This window comes from Magallana gigas, chromosome 6 (assembly GCF_963853765.1).
Source record: "Magallana gigas chromosome 6, xbMagGiga1.1, whole genome shotgun sequence".
NCBI lineage: Eukaryota > Metazoa > Mollusca > Bivalvia > Ostreida > Ostreidae > Magallana > Magallana gigas.
In genome coordinates, this window is record NC_088858.1 from 32,652,665 (window position 1) to 32,678,886 (window position 26,222).

At 31.9% G+C, this 26,222-nt stretch overlaps 2 protein-coding genes across 13 annotated transcripts; both read right to left on the reverse strand.

Moving 5' to 3' along the window:
* Positions 1-1,859: 1,859 nt before the first annotated feature.
* LOC117689132 (uncharacterized) lies at positions 1,860-15,555 on the reverse strand. 10 transcript variants are annotated; one of them, XM_066088500.1, is made up of 11 exons: positions 15,444-15,555; positions 15,069-15,141; positions 14,568-14,608; positions 12,773-12,871; positions 12,460-12,540; positions 12,048-12,322; positions 8,725-8,952; positions 8,049-8,090; positions 4,710-4,769; positions 3,480-3,530; positions 1,860-3,293 (listed from the first exon to the last, which is right to left on the reverse strand). In XM_066088500.1, the coding sequence occupies exons 6-11, from the start codon at positions 12,316-12,318 to the stop codon at positions 3,151-3,153; spliced, it is 795 nt and encodes a 264-aa protein (XP_065944572.1). In that variant the 5' UTR covers positions 12,319-12,322; positions 12,460-12,540; positions 12,773-12,871; positions 14,568-14,608; positions 15,069-15,141; positions 15,444-15,555; the 3' UTR covers positions 1,860-3,150. The 10 variants fall into 10 exon arrangements, with proteins under 10 accessions (XP_065944572.1, XP_065944569.1, XP_065944574.1 ...); XM_066088497.1 differs by having other exon boundaries at positions 14,568-14,647; XM_066088502.1 differs by lacking the exon at positions 12,773-12,871.
* A 1,191-nt stretch (positions 15,556-16,746) lies between these two features.
* Positions 16,747-23,774, reverse strand: LOC136269479 (uncharacterized). Of its 3 annotated transcripts, none has more exons than XM_011425698.4 (7): positions 23,607-23,774; positions 21,698-21,963; positions 20,532-20,774; positions 20,293-20,340; positions 19,233-19,292; positions 18,818-18,868; positions 16,747-17,996 (listed from the first exon to the last, which is right to left on the reverse strand). In XM_011425698.4, exons 2-7 carry the CDS (start codon positions 21,957-21,959, stop codon positions 17,860-17,862), a joined length of 801 nt encoding a protein of 266 aa, XP_011424000.3. In that variant the 5' UTR covers positions 21,960-21,963; positions 23,607-23,774; the 3' UTR covers positions 16,747-17,859. The 3 variants fall into 3 exon arrangements, 2 of the variants coding, with proteins under 2 accessions (XP_011424000.3, XP_065943714.1); XR_010714668.1 differs by having other exon boundaries at positions 17,868-17,996; positions 18,405-18,868; XM_066087642.1 differs by lacking the exon at positions 23,607-23,774 and having other exon boundaries at positions 20,532-20,772; positions 21,698-21,890.
* Positions 23,775-26,222: the final 2,448 nt, after the last annotated feature.

Here is a 26,222-nt window from a genome sequence, read left to right on the forward strand (position 1 = left end):
CTTGCCTACTTGACGGAGACCAGATCACTATGTCAGGTCGCTTGTTGGTGGATGCTACTTCCGTTGGGAATTGCATTCTGGTTTTCAGGTCAGCTCGCATTTGCCAGTCTCCTGCCGTGCCAAGAAGTCCTCTACCCTCCCCAGTGCTACCTGTCTTCTCCCTCTCTCCTGCTCTAACAAAGTTGATGAACTTGAGCCACAGTGTATGTGCGTTTTTCTTTAGCATTTTTCTTTGAACTGCATCCTAGTTATTTATATAATATAAGAAAAAGCGAAAATATTACCATTGGAAACAAATTTTGAATTCTATAACACTCTATAAGAAAATATTTCAATACAGTAATTTTAAAATTTTCATACAAAATCTTAACACACATTGATTATAATTTGCATTATGCTTTCCTGTAGAACTTTATCAACTACTTACCGTTCCTATTGAAACTAAACTGTTTTTGTAAAAAAAAAAACAAAAAAAAAAAAAAAACAAAAACAAAAAACAACCCAACAAAACCTAGCCCCCTTAGTTTTTATGGATCCGCATATGGATCTTGGCTGCTTTCCATAACCATAGGATAATGTGGCTATTCATGATTACAAAGTAGCTCACCTGAACTTAAGCTTCAAATTAGCTTTTTTGATCACTTCTGTTCGTCCGTCTGTAAACTTTCCCCATTTTAGACTTCTGTCCCAGGAACACCGGGTAATACCAACTAAACTTAGTCTAGCACAAACATCTTTAATTAACAAATTTATTTTTTAATTGTAGTATCCCCATACCTAAGACAGTTTTTCACTTTAGTCAATTTTATTTTAAAAATATTTTGAAACAATCGTCACCTTTTAAAGAACATGTGCATACACGACTTTATCGTTTTGTTAGCAAACAATACATTGTATTTAGTGTTTTTCAACTTACTGAGCGCGTATTAAGTAGAAATGACCAGCTGATATAAGCTTATCAATCACGTATCGAGCCATTTTTGTTTCTGAACAAGTGTTTAATACTATAATTACTAAGTTTTGAGATGAAGTAACACTGCCGTAGTTATTGTTTTTTTCCGGGCATTGGACTTTTAATGGATTATCAGACTAAGTAGGTGTAAGCTAGCATCTCTTCCGATTTTTTTCAGCATGAAGTACCCATATACTATAAAAATGATAACACGTTCGGTTTATTATAATTAGTAGATACGTTTATTGTGTAAAGCTATTATGTTAAAGAAATACATTAAAAAAATTGCAAGTAAAAAAAGAATTATCACAAAGTAGTAGAACATTGATATCAGTACAATTGTGATTAAATCTACATAAAGAATTCAAAACGTGATGTTGAGCTTAACTTTTTGGTAGGTGTGACAAGATCTTGGATTAACTTATATACTGTACGTGTGTACAGGGAATATTCGCCCCCGTTTTATTTTCGCCCCTTTTCACCTTCGTTGCCAGCGAGCGGAATTTAAGACTTGGCGAATTCCAAGGTCTCATATTATCTTTCTTTAAACACAACTGTGTCTGGGCGAATTCAAGACGGGGCGAAACTGTTCGCAGGTGAAGCAGGGCGAAAATTACATGGGCTAAAATAACCCTGTATACAGTAAATATCGAAAAGAAACACGGAGAGCACCAAACATTGGAATTGATAACCCGTGTCATCATTATGAAAGGAACTGTCAAACATATTGCAACATTCACTTTTGTAAATATATAAATATAAAAAAAATCACTAAAAATTCCATCAACAATTTAAATATTATTTTGATAGAATTATGATGATGTTAATGAAACATAATTTTACCATTTCTTAGCATTCAGTGAAAGTTTTAATGCCATGGTGAATATTTGCATTGACTTAAGCTTTTTGAGGCTGACATTAAAAAACCCACATCCAAAGTAGTAATTTAAAATGGATGCAACTGAACCTTAAACTTATTTTCGAAGACCGATTATTGAATTATTGTCATATACAGATTTAGATTACGTACATTACGTACAAATTTTGATTCCCAATAATCTAAATTTTTGGAAGGGACAGTATAAACTTAGAATACATATTAGCACATGAAGGTATGTCGTTCAATATAATAATAGGGATTTATTAGGAATTTTTAGAGAATAAATAAAAGTTCATTAAAAGATGACAGCATCACAAACTCTAAGCACTCAAGGACTTAACGTCTATTAACAGTATTATATCTGTTACCGACAGGATACCGATCATGATGAAATTGTTGAAAATACTGTAGTCAAAGTAAGTACTGTAGTCAAATAATGGGTAAGTAAGCAAAGAAATGGCCATCACCATAATCAAGATTTGTTTTCTGTAGCAATTCACTTAAAAATGCCGTCCATACAAAATATCATTTATAAACAATTCAATGTAAAACTTATACCGTAATATTAAAAAAGGACATAATCACATATAATAAATAATATATGAATAAAAGCAGGAAATCACATGTAGCTGGCGGGGGTCTAAAAAGCTGAAAAATCATGAAAAATGGGCGAAATATGAAAAGGTCAAAATCTCAGAAAAACCGCTATGTAGAAAATTTTCCACGTTCTGACCAAGAGCGTACAAGGCCTGACAAATCCACCCGTACCCAGGATTTTGAAATGGCGTACATGTATGAAATATAAAAAATCTTTACATTTGAAAGTGTGCATCAGTACACGTATAATATAAAACTGCATTCTCTGACGAATAAATAATATACATTAATACATGTACTTGGTACCTATCTTCTTTGTTTTATTTGTTTGCTTTCTAAACATTACAGCAGGATCTCATATCTGTGATAGCGCTATTTTAATTTATCCGACATTGTGTCTTGACTCCGTGCAGCTGTATTTGGAAACCTATACCTGTCGTGTATATACCTGTCGTGTTTATAGAATGAAGGCACAATATTGACTTCCATCGTGAAAGAAATTCTTTCGTCTTCATTGATCCGAGTGGGGGATATAAAACGCCTTGTACGCCCCTGTTCTTTATTATTGGCATTATAAGGAGTGAATTTAAGGTATTTATGCTGAATTGGGACAGAAAATTCTTATCACAGATTTCCAAAGACATCTCTTGGCTTCAGAGAACTGTCAATCGCAACATCTCGGGCTTTTCCAGCAGAGCTCGGAAAAACATTGAGAAGTTTTTTAATCATCGGTGGTGTTGCTGGCATCCATGCTGACGTCCAACGTTACACATGGCCCTTGGCATTTTGGGTCTCCTTTGTCAAAGGAGCTGCTAGGCGCCTCAGTGTGATCATGCTTATCTTGATCTTTAAGGAAAGTAGTATCTAAAATTATGCAAAATATTCATTATTATTTTACAAAGAAATCTACGATATACAATTTAGATGTTTAGTACAAGATATTAGTATCTCGATGTTTGCATTATATTTGTACATAAACATAGCTACACGGATCAAAATTCCAAACCTATAACTCTTATTAATGCTTTCTTGTATGCATGCTTAATTTACCTGCAGAGGGAGCTTGACTGTTATCCTGAGATTCTATTGCCTCCCGTCTCACTGTTGATGAATATTAGTTTGATATTGTTCATAAAACAAGAGGCACAATAGCCATCGCTCACCTGAGCAACAATAACAATAACTCTGAACAATTCAACTTAAAAAAAAACAAAATGTCGTGATAATTTAGTATATCTTTTTAAAAAGAGCTTGACATTTTCTGCACGTATTCTTTTGTTAAAGCATCAAACCCCTTTCGTTGTTTCAGTTTTTGAGTCTTCACTAACTGAGGTTGCTTTCACACGTTTCAGACTTAATGCCTTTTTACAGATTTTTGAAGATTTTTAACTATTTATTTTTAAGAAAAAAATCAACCCCCAATTGTGGTATCCCCCTACCCCTGCAGATCATGATTTAATAAAACCTGAATCTACACTACCCGAGGATGATTTGTATCTATTTATTCCTATGTAAAAATTTAAATCCCATTGGGTTCTCATCCTTACCCCAAGGATTATGATTTGAACAAACTGGAGTCTACACGATCTAATGATGCTTTTACACAAGTTTCAGCTTTCCTGGCCAAATGGTTTTCATAAAGAAGATTACAAAAAGATTTTTATTCAATAATTCCTAGTAAAACTTAAACCCAAATTGTAGTCCCACCCTCCCTCTAAGATCATGATTTGAATAAACTTAAATTTACACTACCTTGAGTGCTTCCATACAAGTTTCAGCTTTTTGTACAAATAGTATGTGGAAAGAAGATTTTTAATAAAAAATGTCAACAAATTTTCAAAAATTCGAAATGATTTCCCCTTTAAAAAGAGAGCGTAGCTTTTCAGTTATACAAACTTGGATTCCAAATACATATGGTTATTTTGTTAGGTTAAATTTGACCCAGTAGTTATGGAGGAAGGAGTGAAAATTGTTAAAAGTCTATATTTACAGACTCTTCTTTATTCTTTATTCACTCAAGACCAGTTTACCGTATATGAGTTCAACATCAGTAAATACAAATTAAAAAAGGATCAGGTGAGCTAAACATAATTCTGTAAAAATGGCACTTTTTGATTTTAATAATCCAAAATTTCAGGTTTAGAAATTAAGTCTTCAACTTCTTTAATGAAATATATAGATGTATTGAGTGTTTAATGTTTGCAATATCGTATCTCTCCTTAACTAAACTGTTTATGTTTTGCTTTTTTTGGGGTTGGGGGGGGGGGGGGGGAGACTTACGAATCTCGGAATTGACGCTTTGAATGCCACTGTCAAGTTGATGCTGCTTTGTACTTGATCCTGAAATTAATAATTTTGTTCATGTTTTAATTGATTGGTGGATATTTTTTTTTTTTTATAAAACTAATAAAGCTGCTAGATCCTTTTTTTTTAGCTATTAGAGTATCAACTAATTTTCAAATACAAACTAATTGCATATAAATATTTGAAGTAAATAAAAACAATTTCTCTAATGGGAACATACATATAGAAAAAAGTAAAATAAAAAAAAACCCCACAGTAACAAACCAACAACAACAGCAAACAACAAAACAAACAAAGCTAAATAAATATGCCTCAGTGGAATGTTATGAAAAGGGAACCGTTTGTTTTTGTTCCCAATTGCTTGGGTTTTCATGCATCCATTGTAAACACAATAAACTAAAAATCATAAGTGAATAAAATGTACACATGTTTAATATTTGATTCGCTAAAACATTTTCAAAGCTAATTTCTATTATTTATAATGAATGATAAAGTTGCAATACAATCCCTCCTCGAAATGCGAGGGGGGGGGGGGGGGGGGGGGGGTGAGCCTTAACAAGGCGGAAAATAACGCGTTACCCATTTATGTTAAGATTGTCTTGTGAACTTTCTATATCATTTTGTCATTCAAATATCGCTCAAATGACCAGAAAAACTACTTTAATGTATATTGTTTTACACATAATAAATCCACAGTTAAGCGTAAAAATGAAAACTGAAATAAAATCTGACTAAGCAGCTTTAAAAATAATTACAAAATCCAATATTTAAGTACATTTAAAGAAATTTTCAAAAATCATGATTCTGTTGACATTTTATATGATTTGTAAATAAATGACATATATATGTTATTTAGCCACTTTTCCGTACACTCATCAGATGACTGAATCGCTTCTGGTCATTTTGTGTTTGTTTTACAAGAAAAGGTTCAAATTCATAGCACAACTTATCACAATATGTGGGCATCGTGCCAATTTATGTAAGCAATGAACAAACTAATCTTTAAAAAAATAGGAAGCTTATGGTATTTATTGTTAGTTACGGAGAGAACGTTAGAAATTTTACGCAAGGGTCGTCAGGGTTTTTATCCATACGAAATAAAGATTCGCAGCCTTACAACACTTGAGTTTAAGTCGACTGGAAAATGACGTAATGGATACTATATAAATAACAGAAAAATAACAGTTTTATCAAAGTTGTTAAGAAATCAGATTAGTAGAACCATGCTGAGAAATTAATCATTCTGGGATCAATCGTTTTATTTGTATATCCAAATAGCTGGGGAAAATAACCTCATAAATAGAACTATTAATACTATACCAGTGCCGACTTGGTATTTTAGCATGCACACGTCTAATGTGCATGATAGACCATTGCCTAAAGAGCCCCAAAATCATAGTTTTTCCCATAGGAAAAACAATATTCATATACTAGGATATTTAGAATTTCCTACCGGAATTAAAAAAAAAAAACCTTTAAATTCTTTTAATTCAGGCAGGTATTGAGCAACATTCTAGCAGGATTCTAAAATTTAATATGGAATCTTGATTTCCTGAGAAAACTGTTGGGATTGAATTTCTGTCGGAAATACTTTTATCCGATAGGAATATAATTCCTGTAGAATTTTTAGATAATCCTGCAGGATTTAAATAGAAATACTCCCATGGAAATAATCATTTTTCCATAGGATATTAATTTTTAAAGTAATACTCAGTATTTTTCATTTGTCAAGAAACAATACGTAGGGATTTTTACGAACCTGCATAATAAGCAGATGCAAAAAATTCCACCCTGGCATTGGCCTAATTACCTGGCTCAGTGTTTTTGTTTTGTTTTCAGTATGTTTATTTTGTTTTCATACATATATAATTTTACTTGATGTTATCTCACGCAAGCGCGGAAACATTGATGGGATTTGAATGCTGTAGAAGATCATTTGTTAATTTTTTTATATTCTGTGTTTAATTTTTTTATATAATTTATTAAAGGTCAAATTTCGCATTTTTTAAAAAATATGAATTTCAGATTAAAGTTGAAAAAATAGGGAAGGGAGGTCAAGCCCACCCCTTTCCTGATTCAACGTCTCTGTTTTAGTCACCATGTATCTTTTCATTGCTAAAATGAAGATATGATATGTCAGAAGGACACTTTCATAAATTATTCATATAGACGTACAGCTGTCAACTCTGTCAAATCTGTTCATGGTTTACAAATTAATATACAGTATATGGTTTACTACCTATATGTCGGAGGTATAAAAATTTAAGTAAGGTAAAACACGCTACTCGGTGCATATTTATTGGTTCATGAAACCAGAGTTGTCTGATCCTGAGTATCTACCCGATACATGATGAACTCGTTTTACACTTTTCACGATGATGTTAATTAGTAAACCCGCGTTCTTGGTTACCCTATTTTGGAAAGTTCTTTCCAATCATGCATTCAAGAAACGAAACAAATGGACACATTTTCTTTATTCAACATTTATCAAATCTCTAATTTCTATTTTAAAAACTATACTCTAAATAAATTCCCGCTATTTATATTCATTATCCCTGTAATCATTCAATATAACTTCAATTCAAGAATGTTTTCATGCAAACTCCCAATGAATTAGATCCACCATCTTACTCTCATTTTTTGCTATTTCGGACTGATTCATCGAAAATGAAAGTAAGTTTAAAATTAATTTCAGGAAAATTACTTGTCAGGTAAAATTAAATTAATTTTTATGGACATCATCTTACACGTGTTGAACTACCAAAGATGTAAACAGTAACTCTGGAACAGGTGTTTCGTAGTTTATTTGCAAAATGAATTAATCTATAAGTAAATATGTTATATCTTGAATGTGTATATTATAAAGAGGCATACGAAGCTATAGAAAATAAAGTTTTACTTACTGTCCTTGTACTCTGGTATATATATAGAAATAATGACACAATGATACGGAGATTATGTTACATTAAATAACGAGCTATAAAACGTCCGTATATTTAAGGGGAAAAAAAATAACCTTTTAAAACATAAACATTTACTTGACTGAATCGAATATCTTCCTTGAAACTCAAATCAATTCTCTTTTTACGTATATATCACGAGAAAAATTTTTCGAGAAATTTACGTGATGCAAAATTGAATTTCAATTCTATAAATATAAAGGCAACTTTCTTCTAGAAAAAAAATTAATAATTATTATTTACTTTATGAAAGGAAATGTGATCTATCCTGGCTATCAAATGGTTTATAGCATATAATCTGTAAAATACAGGTATACGATACACTATATTGTGTGTAGTTTTATTCTCTACTTACTTCCCCTGGCGCCAGCTCTCATTGTCACATGTCCACATGCGCCTGTTTATCAACAAGAAAGAAGAGAAATAATACTATTACACTGATTGATAACAGACCTGGTATTAAAAACCACATTTTCCCCCATCATATTTTCAAATATCAGACCCCAATGAAAGAACTTGTTAGATGAATAATGATTTTATTTCAAATAATTTATTATCTTGAACTCTGATAATCCTTAAATTAAGCTGAATACATACACCATTTTTTGTTGCCAAATATTTACATTTTCCATTGCCTTTGCCTGTGATAACTCTACGTATCGACTTTATACTATATAACCCATAACTTCAAATGACGCCAAATTGAGGCGCCAGCTGGGTTTGCTTATTTATATTTAAATATTTAATCGTACAATGGCTTAAAATTATATAAATACATGTATAAGTATTAAGGAATCATTCTTTGAATATTTGAGGTGACAATTTTGGTCGAGGCGTGATCAAATCTATCATAAAGCCCTTCGGGCTTTATTGGATTTGATCACGCCCCGACCAAAATTATGATATCATAATACTATCATGATACTATTATAAAGCCTTTCGGGCTTTATTGATTTGATCACGCCCCGACCACCTCATAATATTCAAACAAAAATTCCTTATTCCTTATATAATTTCTGATGAGTACATACAATGACAGGAGCATTTGTCCTGGAATTGATCATTGAGCCTCTTTAACTCTTCAGTAAGTCCCTGACATTCTTGGAGGAGACTCTCCTTACACTTTTCACATGGTCTTCCGTCTTCATTTTTGAAAGTTAGGTCATCTAGATGGTCGTTGTATTCACGGAGGAATTTTCGCGTCTTTGACATGACCTCTTTGATGCACGTGCTATCTTGGTCTATGGGATCTATATTCTCTGTAAAATGTATAATAATTTACAACGTTTAGTTGGTTTTGGTTTTTGTGTGTCTGTGATTTGAGATTTAGTAATGTTTAAATAAAAAGATACTAGATGATATCCTGCGCAAGAGCGGTAATTAACACTTTACACATTAAAAGGGCATAGTCACGATTTTGGTCAAAATTTTTTTTTTTCAATTTTATGTTCACAATGCTTTAGTAAGGTATTTCAATAGGCAACCAACATTTGAGTGTCATTCGTTGAGATATGAAAACAGAAAAATAGAATTTGCCCAAAATCGTGACCATGCCCCTTTAACATGATACAATGCTCAATATGTTGACTCATGTTTTTTGTTCATTTTTGTATGTGCTGTGTCCGAATTTTTTCGTAATTGCTTTCGTGACATATTTATCAAAATTGAAAACTGCATGGCTTGATATATAGAAAGACGGACAGGAATGAAAATTCAAACTGAAATGAATGATATATACCTGTACTTGACCTTAACTTATTAATTTTATTAGTTGTAGCTGTCTAGAAAAAAAAATCACAAACGTTCTTATATAATTTCAAACCAGTGAGATATTTAGTGCGTCGTATTTTGTATATTTTTATCACTGTCCCAAATAGGAATTTCCGATAAAAGACTGTTTCGAAAAAAAACCCCTATACATCATTTATCGATAAAGACGTAGAACACAATCTATTAATTGCTGACAAATTAATATCTTAGGTTTATTCCTAATCTGTCGTGGTTTAAAAATGTATGAAAATTAAAAAAAGGCCAGTGTTTACATATTCATTTGCATATTTTCAACCAAAGTTGTCAGAGCCAAAGTATCCGCCAGTTGGTTTATTCGCCCTACACTTTCCGCCAAGATGTTAACCCCCGGATACCCCGTTCTGGAAAAATCTTTCATTTAAAACTTAAATCGCATGTTCTATTTTATTTAACAAGTTTTTTTGTATCCAAGGTATCTGCTCGCGGTGCATGATGAACTCGCTCTACACTTTCCACGATGGTGTTAATTAGTTAACCCGCGTTCTGAGTTACCCAGAACTGGAAAGTTCTATCTGATTCTCCCACAAGAGGTCGTGCTTCGCAAGCGAATGAGTTCTACCCATCGCAACCAAAATCGCGCATTCAAAAACAAATTGCATTTTTTAATTTATGCAACATTCGTCAAATCCTAACACATATGTGTAAGTTGGTTCCCAGTATATTTATTCACTCTTTACGTAAGCTATCAATATGATTTCATTGCAATTCTATATTTTGATGCAAACTAAAACTGACTCGGATCTGCCAAAGTTTGTCCACCACCGTACTCTCATTTTCTTATTTCGGGCTGGTTTACCGAAAATGATAGTAGGTTTTAAATTAATTTTACAATAACATAATATGTATTACTTATAAGTTAAAAGTCACTTGTAGCTTACGGACATCATATTACACGTGTTGAAATTCTAAAGATGTAAGCAGCTCTGGGCCAGGCATTTTATAGTTTATTGGTAAAATGTCTGAATTTATAAGTATAGATTTTGTTCGATTTCTTATTAGTAATTGCTGAAGCTTCTTAGTTGTCATCTAAACTTTATTTCAAAATCAACAATTTGTCAGGTTGTTAACATATCATTAATTCATAAAATCATGAATGGCTCACCTTTGTGACAAAACCCTATAAATGATCTCCCCTTTAAAGAGGGTGTGGCCCTTCATTTAAGGAAACCTTAATACTAGTATCTCTCGCACCTTATCATGCTCTGTGTCAAGATTGGTTGAAATTGGTCCAGCAGTTCTTGAGTAGAGGGTGAAAATGTGAATAGTTTATGACAACAACCACGACGACGACAGATAACATACAAATGTTGATCAAAAAACTCACTTGAGCCTTCGTCTAAAGTGAGCTAAAATTTGTAAACAAAATATGGCTAACTAAACACAAAAGATGCTTAATCAAAGTTTTTTTTAATGTATATCGATATTCTTCTCATGTGATGGTATAACCGAACAGATTCCGGTGCCAAATGGCAAAAGTGTTACATGTCAGTATAACATGTACCGAGAAGTTGTTGCTAAAAATGCTAAACGATGCACTGTGTCAGGATTTAGGCATGTTCGTCTAATTCTTGACAACTAAACGAATGTAATGTAAGTCCAATGCTTTTTCATTTTTTCTGGCCGATTGGTTTGTTGTAAATGTTGTATTTACTGCAACCCATTAAATTCAAAATTTACAACATGACACAAGTGTTAGTTTTCTGGACATTTCGTTGTCATGAAGAAGGCTTTTCTCTCATTTTATTCATTTTCATGTTAAAATTCAACCAACACATAAGTTTCAGCTTTTCTGGCTTAATTGATTTTGAGAAGATCTACTATGATTTTTTAAAATTTATTCAAATATTTCAAATTATTTCCTTTTGGAAAAGGACCTGTGCCTTCATTTTAACGACCTTAAATACCCTTCATTCAAGGATGCTTTAATCCAAGTTTAGTGAAGTTGACCCAGTGATTCTGTAAAAGAAGTTGAAAATTTATAGACAGACGGACAGACAGACGGACGGACGCCGAACTAAACGTGATCAGAAAAGCTCACATTCATTTTCAGCTCTGGTGAGTTAAATTTGAATAGACGTTTTGAATTATTCGTTCAAGTATTAACATAATATACATGTATATTTTTATCATCTAAGTATATTGTTTCCTGCTTCTTCAAAAATATTGTTTACACTGCTACTCATAAAGGGAATCCCGATGTTATCAATTTATCTGCGTGTGCATATATGCTTTCCTCGAACACTAAAAAACTACTTAAAAATGTACTATTAGCGGTGTATAATTCAATATCTCAAAATTATTAATATCTAAATGCCTATAATAATTTATAAACACAGTGTTAGTACACAATGTGAAATCTTTAAAGACTGACTGCGTGATTTACAGTGTATTTCGTGATCCATCAAATTTTTTGATTAAATATTCCACCGACGCGGGTTTTTTTTATGTAACCATCCCTTGCCTTTAAACCCACATGAACCAGAAAAAAATCATTAAAATATTTACACAAGCAAGCATTATTTATTTTGTCATATATTTCATTTACCGTTTGAAGGTGTGGGACAGCACCATTTTGGAATTTGTGAAAAGGCAATTCTATTCTTCTTATAGTGCTTGATAAATCGATCACATTCATTATGCAGCTCCCTTGCTTCGTTGAGTACATGTATCTGGTCCTCACAGCTTTCGCTCACATCTTTGTGAGTGCTATCTAATATGGCGTCTTTCAAGTCATTATTGTATTTGCGTAAAAACACTCTACAATGGGAAATACCTTTTCTGAGCCATCCAACCGTGAACTGCCTAAATTCTGTCATGATTCTGTAAAACAAATTCTTTTTTAAAATACTTATTGCAACAACAGCGCCATCATATTAAACAACAACACAAACCCCATAGAAAGATAATTCATATTTCTTTCGCGCCTCAATCTACACAGCTTCTTTCATTCATCTTACTGTTTGATCACTTCAGTAATATTATCAACTTGTTGTCCTTAAAAAGGGACTGCATAGATCCTTGGTCGGGGCTGATACAGGCTGTGATATGGAAACAGGGTATCTATTATTATTATCATTTATTGAATAAAATCTTACCTAATAGATTAAACCCACTTGAAACATAAAATCATGCATGCAAAATTTGTCTTCATAAGGTAAATCATTTTGCTTAAGGCGTAATTAAATGCTTTAACTAAATAATAGATACTAGTTAAAGGAAGTAAATTAATAAATTTTTCAATTTAAAATACTTTAATATTTTGTTCTTTACTTATAAATATTTTATGGCCAAAATTATCCTATTAGTTTTTTACGGCACATCTGATGGGCAGCGTATTGATTATCCATCTCCCCAATGACGTCCATTTATCTATATTAGAATTGTCAATGATTAAAATACAATTATGTTAAGTTTACAGTCAATTTAAAGTTCTAAGAATACAAAATTTGGTCATAAAAATAGATAAAACAGATTACAATGTTTTATAGAAATTGAAAACTGTATAAAAAAAAACCCCACAAAAAACCCCAGATAGGCTTGCATAAGTTGATAAGTAAGAATTATTTATTTCAGCGACATGTGTTTTATAAACAAATATAGATACATATATATTATATAATAACTTAATGAATAACCACCCAGTCAATCGGACCTATGTATCACTTTATAAACATGAATATACAATATGTACAAATAATATTAAGTTTACGCGTTGTTATTTTTAAATAGGATAGACTGTCTGCACATGAAAGCTGAATATACAAATTTTGCAGTCTGACTAGGAAAGTTAGATAAGAGAAAACCAATGCAGTCTGAGTCTGATTGTTTAGTAATCGATTATTAAAGTCAATACTAGTAAAGAATTTGGTGCTAATTTTTGAATAAGATGTACAATGTAATGAAAAATGAAATTCGTCTTCTATTGCTTCTACAGAACATATAATACGTAGCCTATCGTTTACTTCCTCCCCACTAAATCGCCCTGTTTCTATTCTAATAGGTAGAACACCACACCTTAATTGTGCAATTATTGTGCAACCAAATCTGTGAGGTTTGGGTATGTCCATTATAATATATTTAAAAAAAAATAAAATCACTTTTAAAAGACCTGTAAGTTCTGAGTTTTGAAACACTTTGTAGTTCATTGTGCCAGTCATTCACAAATCTCTTTTGAAGTTTGATCTCGGCTAAGTTTAAGCTACTGACCTCCCGATTTAAAAAAAAAACCATGTTGACATATCGATAGTTTAACATGGTGTGACCGGTTTTGGTAATTTGATTGAAGTCCAACATGAAAACTAATTTTGTAAGTCTTTCATCACTCATAGTCTGTCATCACTCATAGTAACGAGATGATTCCACAATCGTAGCATGTTAAGTTGATGGCGATTGATGCTTGCCATTACCAACAAAGCTTTGTTCTTCTCATGTTCTTATTATTGCCACCAAAAGCATGCATGATTAAGGGTAACCTTAACTTATTTTTTAATGTTCCTTAAAACAGCAAAGTATCTTTTAATTGTTACATGTATATTTAAACAGTATACAATTTTTGTGCTTCATGCATGTATGCAGGTAACAAGCATTACAGGAAATATTATAACCCGCCATAGCGGCTAATTAAAAAAAATCTGCGCTGCTAGCTGCCTTCATAGCCATAGACTTATGTACCAAAAGAAATCATTCTATTTTTAAAATTTACATCTACCTTTGAATCACTAAATTAATTATCCATAAAAAGTAAGTAAAATTACGTTGATTATAAATATATTATTTTGTCAATTAAAAGGTTACAAAGAAGGAACCGCCAATTTTTATGTGAAGGTTGTTATGATAACACTTGTCTACTTAGCAGTTTGAGGTTAGTCCGGCAAGTTCGTGGGGTTTGTTTTTACAGTTTAGCTTTAGGTTAGATTCTTAATGAAATTATTCACGCTTATAAGCAGCAAAAGTATAAAAAAGACAGCTATGATCGATGTTAAGATTGTTAATTATAGCTATTTGAATTAAGCTAACATTTGAACCTTTTGCAGTTTAGTTTTTTTTAAGATACGTATATTCTTACGCCAACAGCATGGACGTGCTTTGGACTGCGTAGTTTTCTGTCTAATCATGCATGTATGAATTACATGTACTATCAATTTCCTTAAGAAATAGAGGGGAAGAAGATATGTAATGGATATTAGGCTATTTTAAAAGATAACATCATGAGTATACCTGTTGAATAAGTCAATGATAAACCGAAAGTTAAACATGATACTATATTACATGCATACCAAGTCAAGCTATCGTGGATCTGATAGGTAATTTGTTGAATAACCAGCCTCTTAATATTTTATTACATAGCATTATATATATGTATGTATATATATATATATATATATATATATATATATATATATATATATATATATATATATATATATATATATATATATATATATGCGCTAATTTTTTATTGTGCTGAAAACTTAATCTTCGTGCAAAATAAGAAGAAAATATTAACGAACCCGATTACATTAGATGTGTACACTTATATGAACAGAAACAGTTCAAAAATTCATACCTGCGCTTTATATTTCCAATGGCAAAATATGGAGAGGAAAATCACAATATTTAAATTTGCTTGCGGAAGTAAGCTGAAAATAGTGACGTCATAAATGAACATCTGTTAAAAAATGATGACTTTTATAGAGATTTATGTGAAAGACATACTTTGTATAATGTTAAATGATGATTTGATTTGAATACCATACTATATTTAAAATTTGGGTAAAATAGGGGCATTTAACCTTATCAAATGTAGTACTTTATTTTCATGGTGACACGCAAGGAAGCTTAGATCTAAATACAGGTAACCGTAAAGGTATTTTTGTATACATTATATACACTAAAACATATATTTAACGTTATTAAATTATTTGTCTTAAAGTAAGCATACCTTTAATTGATTTAAACGTCCTTTAAATACAAAAATACGTTCATGTTGATGGACAACATATATATAGTTGGAGGATTTAGTATTGTATGATTTCCTTGATCCCCGGATCATATGACCAACGATATATATCTGTATTTTGCCTTAATATGTGATAGCCATGTATTAATAACCAAAATAAACTAAAAATATTTTAGGCACACTGAGGCACATGAAAAAAGGGACAACAAATAAGAAATTATTCATTTAGTATTATGAGGTAATCAAATATTGTCGGAGATATTAACCTTATTACTTATTTTTGTATTATTCCTTAATATGTTTTACGGTGCAACTGTTGATGTGAGAGCAGCAGGAACTACATATATAATATACCCATAGACTTGCCCACCAAAAACAGTCCTTTTTTGATCAGTAAAATTCCAAACGATAATTGCTTGTAAGTATTAATATTATTTTTTTCACCTATTTTATTTTTTTTTTACTTTGTATGTAAAATGTAAGTTGTATGCATGTGCTTCCTTCTTTTAGGTTTGCAATTATACCCATTTTTTTCGAATGCACTTAAAAATCGCTGGTGCGCTGTTTGCTGTATCCGAATTTTTATGTCACTTATTCTTTTTCACTTTAAAATTTATTGATGGACAGCAAGATGTCCTTTGTAGAGCTTGTACACTCCTTTAAAACCGTAAAATATGGATCCGTTCCATTCACAAATTTAAAAGCTTTAAATCAGAAGCTCAGACCTTGGCGATTACAATTTGCTGATTACTATTTAATAAATGCTAAATAAACAGAAAAAAATAAGTCCCTAGTGGCAAAGTTATGTTAAATCAATATGCAATGTTAATGACATCTAAAACAATTGACAGTTCTTATTCGAGTTTAAAGTACACCATCAACAATACAGGTATTTAGCTAGAAGGGATTTCATATCAAATTTTTAATATACCCTGATAGAGGTCTCATATCTTTTACACCTATGATTCTGTGATGAGAATAGTTTTGACATTTGACATTTCTGCAGGAAATACTTTTCTTCAAAAGCAAAAAATAATTTCTACATAAGATTTATTTTTGGAAAAACCTATATGATTGTCAATATTTCCTGTAGGAAATTTTTCTCAAGTGAGAATTATTTTTAAAGGTCAGTTTTAGGCCAGTCAGGTGAGACACACTTTAAGTGGTATGGAACACTTTAATCTATATTGTGACGTACTTCCGATCGAAATAATCAATGAAATCAAGTATAATTTCTTTTTGGAATATATTACGTACATGTAACAACACATTCTTTATACAATACTTTTTATGTCTCGTTTTATTTCTCGTAAAGTAACGATATATGTTGGAAGAGATATATCAACTTGAATAACAAAATAAAATATATAAATATTCACAAAATAAATAGTATCTACAATTTCACAACAAATGTAAAACTATTTTAAAAATGCAAATTCATTAACATTCTAACTTTTTTTTTATCAAACAAAGCCCAATTTAAATCAAAAGATATTGTGATACACATGTACATGTACATGTAAATCTGCGATTTAAAAAGTATAAAAAATGATAATAAAACTCATGAATGACACTTTGTTGTTCATTCAATACATTTTTCAAAGCTTTAACATTGTGAAGATTTGCATTGACTTTATTGACTGACCTTCAGAACCCAAGATTTCACAAAAGATATAATACAGCTGAATTAAAATTAGGAGGAGTTTGAGGTGCCTCACAACACCTAGACTTTTACCTTTTAAGACACTACGTCACAGTTTAGTGGTTAAAGAAGCGGGCTTGTGAAATGCAGCTCATGAGTTCGAATCCGACTGAGGCTCGTTCACATTTGCAGAATTGAATTTTTTAAAATACTATTTTTTTTATCTAAAATTGCAAACTTTTCGTCTATTTGACTCGAGTACTTCTTATTCATCATGATATCTATCATAATCAAGTAGTTTTAAACTGATTTTAGAAAATATTTCAAGGTGTAGTGAGCCACCTTAATGAAAATTCTAACAAATCTGTACAATTTAAAGAGTTTAAGTGAGCATGACAATGACCATCACCATTATGAATTTTGTTTTAAAATTTGATGTCACATAGAAATGATGTGCCTAAAAAATGGATGTTTTAAGAAGCACATTGTCTATATAAACTCTACAACAAATATAGTAAGAAATATACAGGACAAAAATATTACAATCCAAAATATAAATAAAAAAGTATTTATAATACATGTACATGTAACTTTTATACCAAACTGACTGAAAAATCAAAATAAACAACAAACGAGAATTAAAAATTTGTCAATTACATTAACAATTCTTCGTAAATATCTAAAATATATTGAAGGAAACATTTATTTGGAAATATACAAACAAAAGGTGTCGAGAAAAACCATCTTCACTGTGTTCTATGCATCGGTGGTGTTGCTGTCAGCCATGCTGACGTCCAGCGTAACGCACGGCCCTTTGACGTCTGCTTTGTCACAAGAGCTGCTAGGTGGCTCGGTGTGAGTATCTGTTTTCAGATCCTTGAGGTGTGTTGTATCTAAAAATATGTTACCGTCTTCTTACTATGATAATCTTCAAAGTACATTAGAAATGCATTTTTTTGCTTAAAGGCTATTTAACGATAATCTTATTCAGTATGTGATATATAAGACTATTAGTCGATCAATTTCAATTCAATTTTTTTTTTCATTTTAAATGTTATGAGTACTCCTGCCACTCAAGACACCTATAACATCTATATGTGTCAATGTCTGAACAGTTTAATAGCACTGAACATTTGGAAGAAGTAAGAGGCATAATGTATTCATTATACTATGGATCTTAAAGTATATAAATAGATACTTTGATTTATTAGATAAGATAAGGTAAAAATGACAATTGATCTAATTAAAAGATCATGCAAAATGTTGTCCGATTAATGCATTTTAAAATTACATCTAATTACCATATCTCTTCCATCCAAGTACACTTGGCACTGACATATACTGACATGTTTAAGTGGATAAAAACTTACTTAAACATGGAGGTAGGCACAAAAATAAAAATACATTATGAAAACATAAGTATATAATGAATACATAAAATGTTAGCATTTCAACATTTTGAGTTTACGCATATCAAATAAACTGTATGAATTCAAAATAATTATTGCAATAATAGCAACTGCAGTCAGTAACAAGATTTTTTTAGCCTAGCTTTGAGACCATACAACTAAGACAAGCGTAATTTGTCATCGTCTTGATTTCAAGAAATTAATTTATACTGAAAAGTAATATCGATATCTTATATGATTTTACATGAAACTTTAAGGCTCTGTCACATTAACTAAGTGAATGCGTCAAAAACGTCTAAATTTACCTGCAGAAGCAGTTTGATTGTCATCCATGGATTCTGTTGGCTCCTTTCCCACTGTTTAGAAAAAAAGATTTAGTTTTAGTTTTATATACAAATTACTAGAATATTAAAGCTTCTATAGTAAAGACGCTTGCTGTTATTTTGACATTTTGTTGTTCCAATGTTTCACAATTTTAGATAACGTCTTCTTAGAACGTAAATTACAACATATCGTTAAAAGTTAAAAGTACTTGGTAATTATTTCTTTCCATTTATCTGTACATCTAAAATTTAAATCTATTACATTTGACGAAAACGTCATGGAACTACTTCATTTAATTGATATACTAGTATATCAATTATACTAGTAAAAACCTCTCCCCCCCCCCCCGTTTATCTGTCTGTCTGTCTTTCTGTCTCAGGAATTTGAGATACCTACGTATTTCTGAATTAACACTATGATAGCCGCTATCGTGTTGACTCTGTTTCATTTTTGACCCTGAAAGAAAATTAAGGATTTGAGCTTCAAAATTAGCTAAATTGATCAAAGTATGGATTTAAGTAAAAATAATATTTTCATGGGCTGGTTTATTTGATAGGTTGAATTATTTATAAAGACACAGTTTAAGGTGTGGTCAATACAAACGGAATCATTCGGTACAACATTGCATCTTGTAAAAATGCAATTGTGTCAAATTTATCTAAGGAGCAAGTAAATTTAGGAAACGAGCACTGTTCGTTGTTAGTTACAAAGAATTACAAAGAAATAAGATAGTAAGAAACATTACGAATCGGTGGTCAATTTCTATTTCCAAAACGTAAGATTTAACATTGCATTCAATGTAGAAATTATCTTTATATTTAAAACATGTTTTCAAAGTTGTAATTTTCAATAAAAGCTGAGAATAATTCATGCAGAAATAATGAATTTTCATTATCGAATGTCTTTAATAAAGTACTTTGAGGAAATGGAGAGGAAATATATAAATCTCACTTACTTTTATTGTACCCTGGTATAGACAATTCATTCAGTATTCATTTTTTGGCATTTGTAATTGTCCATAATTTTAATTTATGATTAAATATTTCAAACATAACAATATTTGTGACATATTATTACATAACTTGAAAAAAATTCAAACAGAAAAATCCAACAGGGTTATTTTCGCACCGAGTAATTTTCGCCCTTCTACACTTGCAAACAGTTTCGCCCCGTATTGATTTCGCCCAGACAGTTGTATTTAAGAGAGATAATATGAAACTTTAGAATTCGCCCAGTCTTATATTCGCCCACTGACAACGAAGGCAAAAGGGGCGAAAATAAAACGGGGGCGAATATTTCCCTGTATACAGTAATTCATTCAACTAAATGAAAAGTATTCGTAAAAAGACACTGCACATCTTAATAATTAATTATTACTAACTAAAATATATTTACACTGTGCATTGAATATTTGTGTATAAGTGTATATTGATAACTTTTTTCTACTTCTACTCACTTCCTTTAGCCCCATTCCTCATCGCCACATTTGCACATTCGAAACCATCTGTTTATTACAAGGGAAAGTAAGAGATTATTAAAGTTAAACAATAAAGATTCCTGCTGGTAATTACTAGTACAGTACTTAAAAGACATGAACATATAACTGTCGTTATTAAATGTTTGTTGAATGCATTTAATAGCTAGTAAATTGAAATATTTTATTTATGAACTTGATATTTCAAGAAATGTCCTTACAATCGCAGGGGAATTTGTTCTTCATACTGCTTTCCTGGAACTGGTCTTTTGCCCTCTGTAACTCTTTGACCAGTGCCTGGCATTCTCGTAGGGTACTCTCTTTACACTTCCTACATGGTCTTCCATCTGCATCTTTTAAACCTAGATCATCGAGATGATCGTTGTATTGACGTATGCGTTTCCGTGTTCTCGACATGACCTCTTTTATACATGTGTTGTCATGGGAAGCATTACCAATGTCCTCTTAAAAGAAAATTATTATGAAAAAAAACTCAGCATTTTTATCATTCCTTTACATGTACTTTAGTGTACGTGTATACACGTCCTGTGCATAGTAGTGGTGTATATTGCATTCGGTTTCGTTTTGAATTATCCAATAGAAAAACAGTCAGCGTGACTGTATTTCTATTGGATACAAACACTGTTGGATATAAACACAACAATATATAATAATTAGATGCATTAACACTTTTGCTTGGAAAAATGTCCATTACATAATTTCGGTAAAGGGTTTCTATCAATTTTAAACATGGTTTACAGTCTGGACACTTTCTTTCTACTATCAAGTGTTTCCAACTCTGTTTTGATAGTTGGGTTCCTTTTGATACTTTTATCATTTAATATTTATTCGTTTGATGAGATATATTTGCCGGATCTACTTTTCTAATCTGTTCTGATCTAACACTATTTATAGAACGGGATTTTCCAAAATATATCCCATGTATTTTCCTTTCGTTTTCAATTCAGCCGGTTTAGATTTTAACTCACTATTTGTGTTTAATCCATTAAATTCAGCTCAATAGCTCTACATCAGCTGAAGGTGCATCCACTGTGAATATTGTCGCTGTTGTTGTTTTGTATTCATACGCGCCGCTTCATTTACATTATTTACATTTTTAATGAATGACACTTCACATTTTATGATTTGAAAATATTTTAATAAATAAAAAGAAATGAAGATAATATATATAATAATAATAATAATAATAATTATATATATATATATATATATATATATATATATATATATATATATATATATATATATATATATATATATATATATATATATATATATATATATATATATATATATATACACCGCTATATATTTGTTTCCTTTGATACAGAGTATTATTTTCAGTTGCGAATTTTATCGAATTTACCTTTTGAACAGGTAATGCAGCAAACCTTTGTGATCTGGGACGGAGACACTTCATCCTTATTATAGTGATTTATCAACCGACCACATTCATCATTGAGCTCACTTGCTTCTTTAAGTATCGTTTTTTCACAGTCTTTGCAAGGCACATCATCATAAATGGATCCCAACTGTGCGTCTTTGATTTTATTATTAAATTCACGTACTCTAACCCTACAGTTGGAAATGCTTTCTCTGGGCTTGTCAACCGTTTTAACGTCTGCCATGAATCTAAAAAACAAATATCATTTTTACAGGTTTTTTTTTAAAACAACCCCAAAATTGTGATTTCATTTTCCTCTTATTCATTCTAATCTTCAGGTTAGTAGCCAGTAAAACTAAATAATGCACAAGAGAAATTGTTCTCTGGTGTACATGTATTCAACTACATTAAATATCCTTTGACCACTATGACTTGGCACTGATATCCAGCAAATATAGTGGCATGCAAAAGAACCACAGTGGCAGCAAGTCAAACGATATCAAGATATATCCAGGATTAAACATTTCTGTCAAAAAAACTTCAAAAAGCATGAGAATCAAGAGGACAAAAGAACAATGCCGTTAACATAAACAACGAGGAAGTAGATGAAGTGCAAACATCGCTTTATCTTGGAGCCACAACAAACGAGAACGGAGGAATGGAAAGGAGATATAAAGAAAAGACTAGGAGTGCCTTTTCATCCCTTTTCATCCATTTCATTTCAACCTATGGGAAGCGGCTCATTTAATACAGCACTAAGACCAAACTGAAAATACTCGACACAAATGTCATAACCGTTACTGTATTGCTCGCTCTGAGGTCTGAAGAACCACCGAAAAAGATGAGGAGAAGCTTGATAAATTCCATCCAAAATGTCTGGAGAAACTACACCGGCCACACAAGATATCTAATCAACAACTATATAAAAGTACAGCAACGGTCCCACTATCAAGAACATTCCAAGAGAGGCGTTGGTTATGGATAGCCGTGTTCTCCGAATAGACAACAGTTCGAATTTAACATCTGAACTGCACTGACATGGGCTTATGAAGGAAAGAAAAGGGGAAGAAGTCCAAAAAGCACCTAGAGGCTCACAATGGAGAAAGATAGAGAACAGTCCCCGTCAAATTTTATTTTTCTCCATTTTTTCGATGCTTTTAAAAGAAATTAATTTCTAACGATCGATCAAAATTTGAGTGCTAGTCGTAGAGTTATAAGCAAAACACAGAGCTCTCAGTTATTTGTCATGTAAACAAGGCTCGTGTACTGATTTTTGTTTACATTGGTTCAATATCTTCACACTGGTTAAAGTTTCGGGTTTTTTTTCTCAAGCTGATTTCTCTCCTAATCCGTTTTAAGCATAAATAATTAGTTTCAAGCGTTTATCACATTCATTTTAGTTCTAAAACTGAAATTTTCAATACAACATTTAAAGCGTAAACAAAAACATGACGTAAGCTTTGTTTACATGACAGAGAATTGTGAGCTCTGTATCTCGCTTATAACAGGAGGACTGAAACTCAAATTTTGATTGACTATTAGAAATGCCTTACTAAAGCATTGTAAACATTATATCGGAAAAAATAACTTTTGACCAAATAATGACCATGCCCCTTTAATTGAATGCCACTAAAGAAAGAAATACTAATTTAAAAAAGTGTGAATCTAAGACAAACCCCTGAAAAATTACCGTACCTAACGGTATTAAACCTGAAATTATATCAAAATTGAATATAATTTATAATAACGGCGAGAGTATTATTTAACCATCTCTTTAACGACCGAACCAGGAAGTTTACAAGATTCAGGTGTTTATTTACTTCCTATAAGGAAACGTAGGAAGAATATTTACAAAAATAAGAGTTTTGAAATCATTTTACATTAAACATACCGTTAGTTGATAAACAGTACCCATAAAAACAATTAGTAGAGTTCTTCAAGGATTCCCTAGCTCGATCTAGTCAATAGATCAGAAATAATCACATTGTTGTTGTACATGACTGTTCTTCCCTATCATATGTTAATGATCCATGCAAAGGTCACATGACCTACTATTAATACATTTTTTGTTCAAAACGAAAGTTATTTAATTATGTTTCATTCTATTGTGAATCATTTTGGCTGGAAACTGTCAGGTTTCATTTAAGTGAAATATAAATGTCATGTTGTGGCAAAGTTGTATTTTGTGATTGTATGTATACTAGCGGAAAAAAGAAACTGTGCATTATTTAATATATGAAAAACATTTTAAAAATAAAATGAACAAATTTTATTTTTTGTAATACTGTTAACACATGTCTCATAACACATTAATGTCAACGTCGAATAACGTCAATTTCAGCACACTCGAAAATCACTGTTATTTGAAACTGAATTAACAAAATTAATAAAGCGTGTGACCACCATTTGCGTTCACGCATGCTTGACAGCGACGCCTCATTGATGCCACTTAAGTGTTCAGAAATGCTTGAGGGATGTTGTTCCAGATGTTGGTTAAAGCCTGGCCTAAATTAGCCAATGTCACCGGTTGATTTGGTAAACGGCGTAAACATCTTTCCATTTCATCCCAGACGTGCTCGATCGGTGACAAATCGAGGGAAACAGCTAGCCAAGGCAAGACATCGACATTCTGTTGAACAAACAAGTCCCTGACTACACGTGCAACGTGTGGCCTTGCGTTGTCTTGCTGCAGAGTGATGTGATTTTGATGTCTCTGTATGAAGGGTATCACATGACGCTGAATAATTTCATCTCGATAGCGTACGCCGGTGAGATTTCCATTGACATTTTGTAGAGGGGTCCTTCCACGTGCTGATATTCCACCCCACCCCACACCATAACGCTACCTCCACCAAAATGTCGACGTTGCACAACACAAGCGTCCTGGTAACGCTCCCCAACGCGACGATACACCCTACAACGGCCGTCACTGCTATCCAAATGAAATCTGGATTCATCAGTGAACAGAATATTGGCCCAGTCCTGTATTATGAATCGCTGTGCTGGACGTCTTGGTCTGATGTTTTGCTCGCGCAGACGATTACGCACAGTTCTTGGACTAATTGGTCGAAGCCCTGGAATGCTACGGGCAGTCAAACTTGCTGTCTGGAAACGATTTCTCAGATGCACAAGTCTAATTTGGTTGTCCTAATGACGTGACGTTACACGAGGTCGCCCAGAGCGCGGTCGATCCTGAGTGTTGCCAGATTGTTGAAAACGTCTCCATAATGACCGGATGGTGTTCCGATGAACTCCAAAGTGTCTTGCTACATTATGTTGTGCCATTCCAGCTTGCAGCATCCCAATAGCACGATTACGTTGGTTTTCTTTGAGTCGTAGCATGACATCGGGGTAAATTTTGTTGAAACTAAAGTGATTTCCTTAACAAAAAAAGTTTTAACAAATCCTTTACAGTTCCAAACAGTATTGGCCCGTAAAACTCATACGTACAAATTCTTCATTAAACAACAGGTGCTCACTAACCATGAAAAAGTCCGTGCACCCGGACGGTTACTATCCGGTATTGTCAAAAACATTACCATTATCGATTGTTTAAATTTTATATATACAAACAATAGATATAGAAAAATTATACTAAATTTTATAATGCACAGTTTCTTTTTTCCGCAAGTATATTAATTTTGTTAAAATAAAGTTTTGTAATTCAAAGAATTAAAAATCTATAACAACTACAAAACTTCAATATACCAAATTATTCTTTCTGAAATAATTTATTTAAACAAAGATAAATAGTCATGTTATATATTTTATTTGTTAAATAAATTATATTAGAAAGGAAAGTATGTACAGGATGTGTACATGTACAATATAGAGCAAGTCCAGTTATGTATTGTATGACACGTTTATTAAGCGATTTCAACATTTTCGCTTCAGTCGGCAAAGGGGTCGGCCCCCTTCCAACCCCAACTTTTTTGTCTTTTGTTTGGTTGTTTTTTTGCTTGTCAAGATTTCTCATAAGACTACATGTAGCTCCCCTCCCCCACTTTTCATTTTGTTTCCGACGCCACTGCTTGACTTGATTAAATGTGATCCGCCAATGGATTATCATATTCATATAAAAAAATAGATGAGTTATCGTTCTTTTTTTTACGCAACTGGTCAACAGTTGGCGTTTAAGACGTTTTGCTTTATATCTAACAGAATGCCTTCAAAAAAAATTATTATCGTTCTTTTTTTTACGCAACTGGTCACTTTAAATTAAAATTTAAATGGCCATCTTTTACACTGAGGATAAGAATGTAAACATTTCTTAAACTGGCTTGTTTCTGTCCGAAACTGAATTAAACTTTTTAATCACTTAAAACAGTTATAAAATTATTTTTAGAACGAGAAAATTCCAGGCTATACTTAGAACTCCAGTGTCTATGGAGGCACATTAACGTTAAATTTTCATCGATAGAAATTTAAAAAATCAATATCAATTGTAAACAATCTGGATGGAATGTGACAGACATCTCTATACCAGTTCCAATTGTTTTGTTTTAGT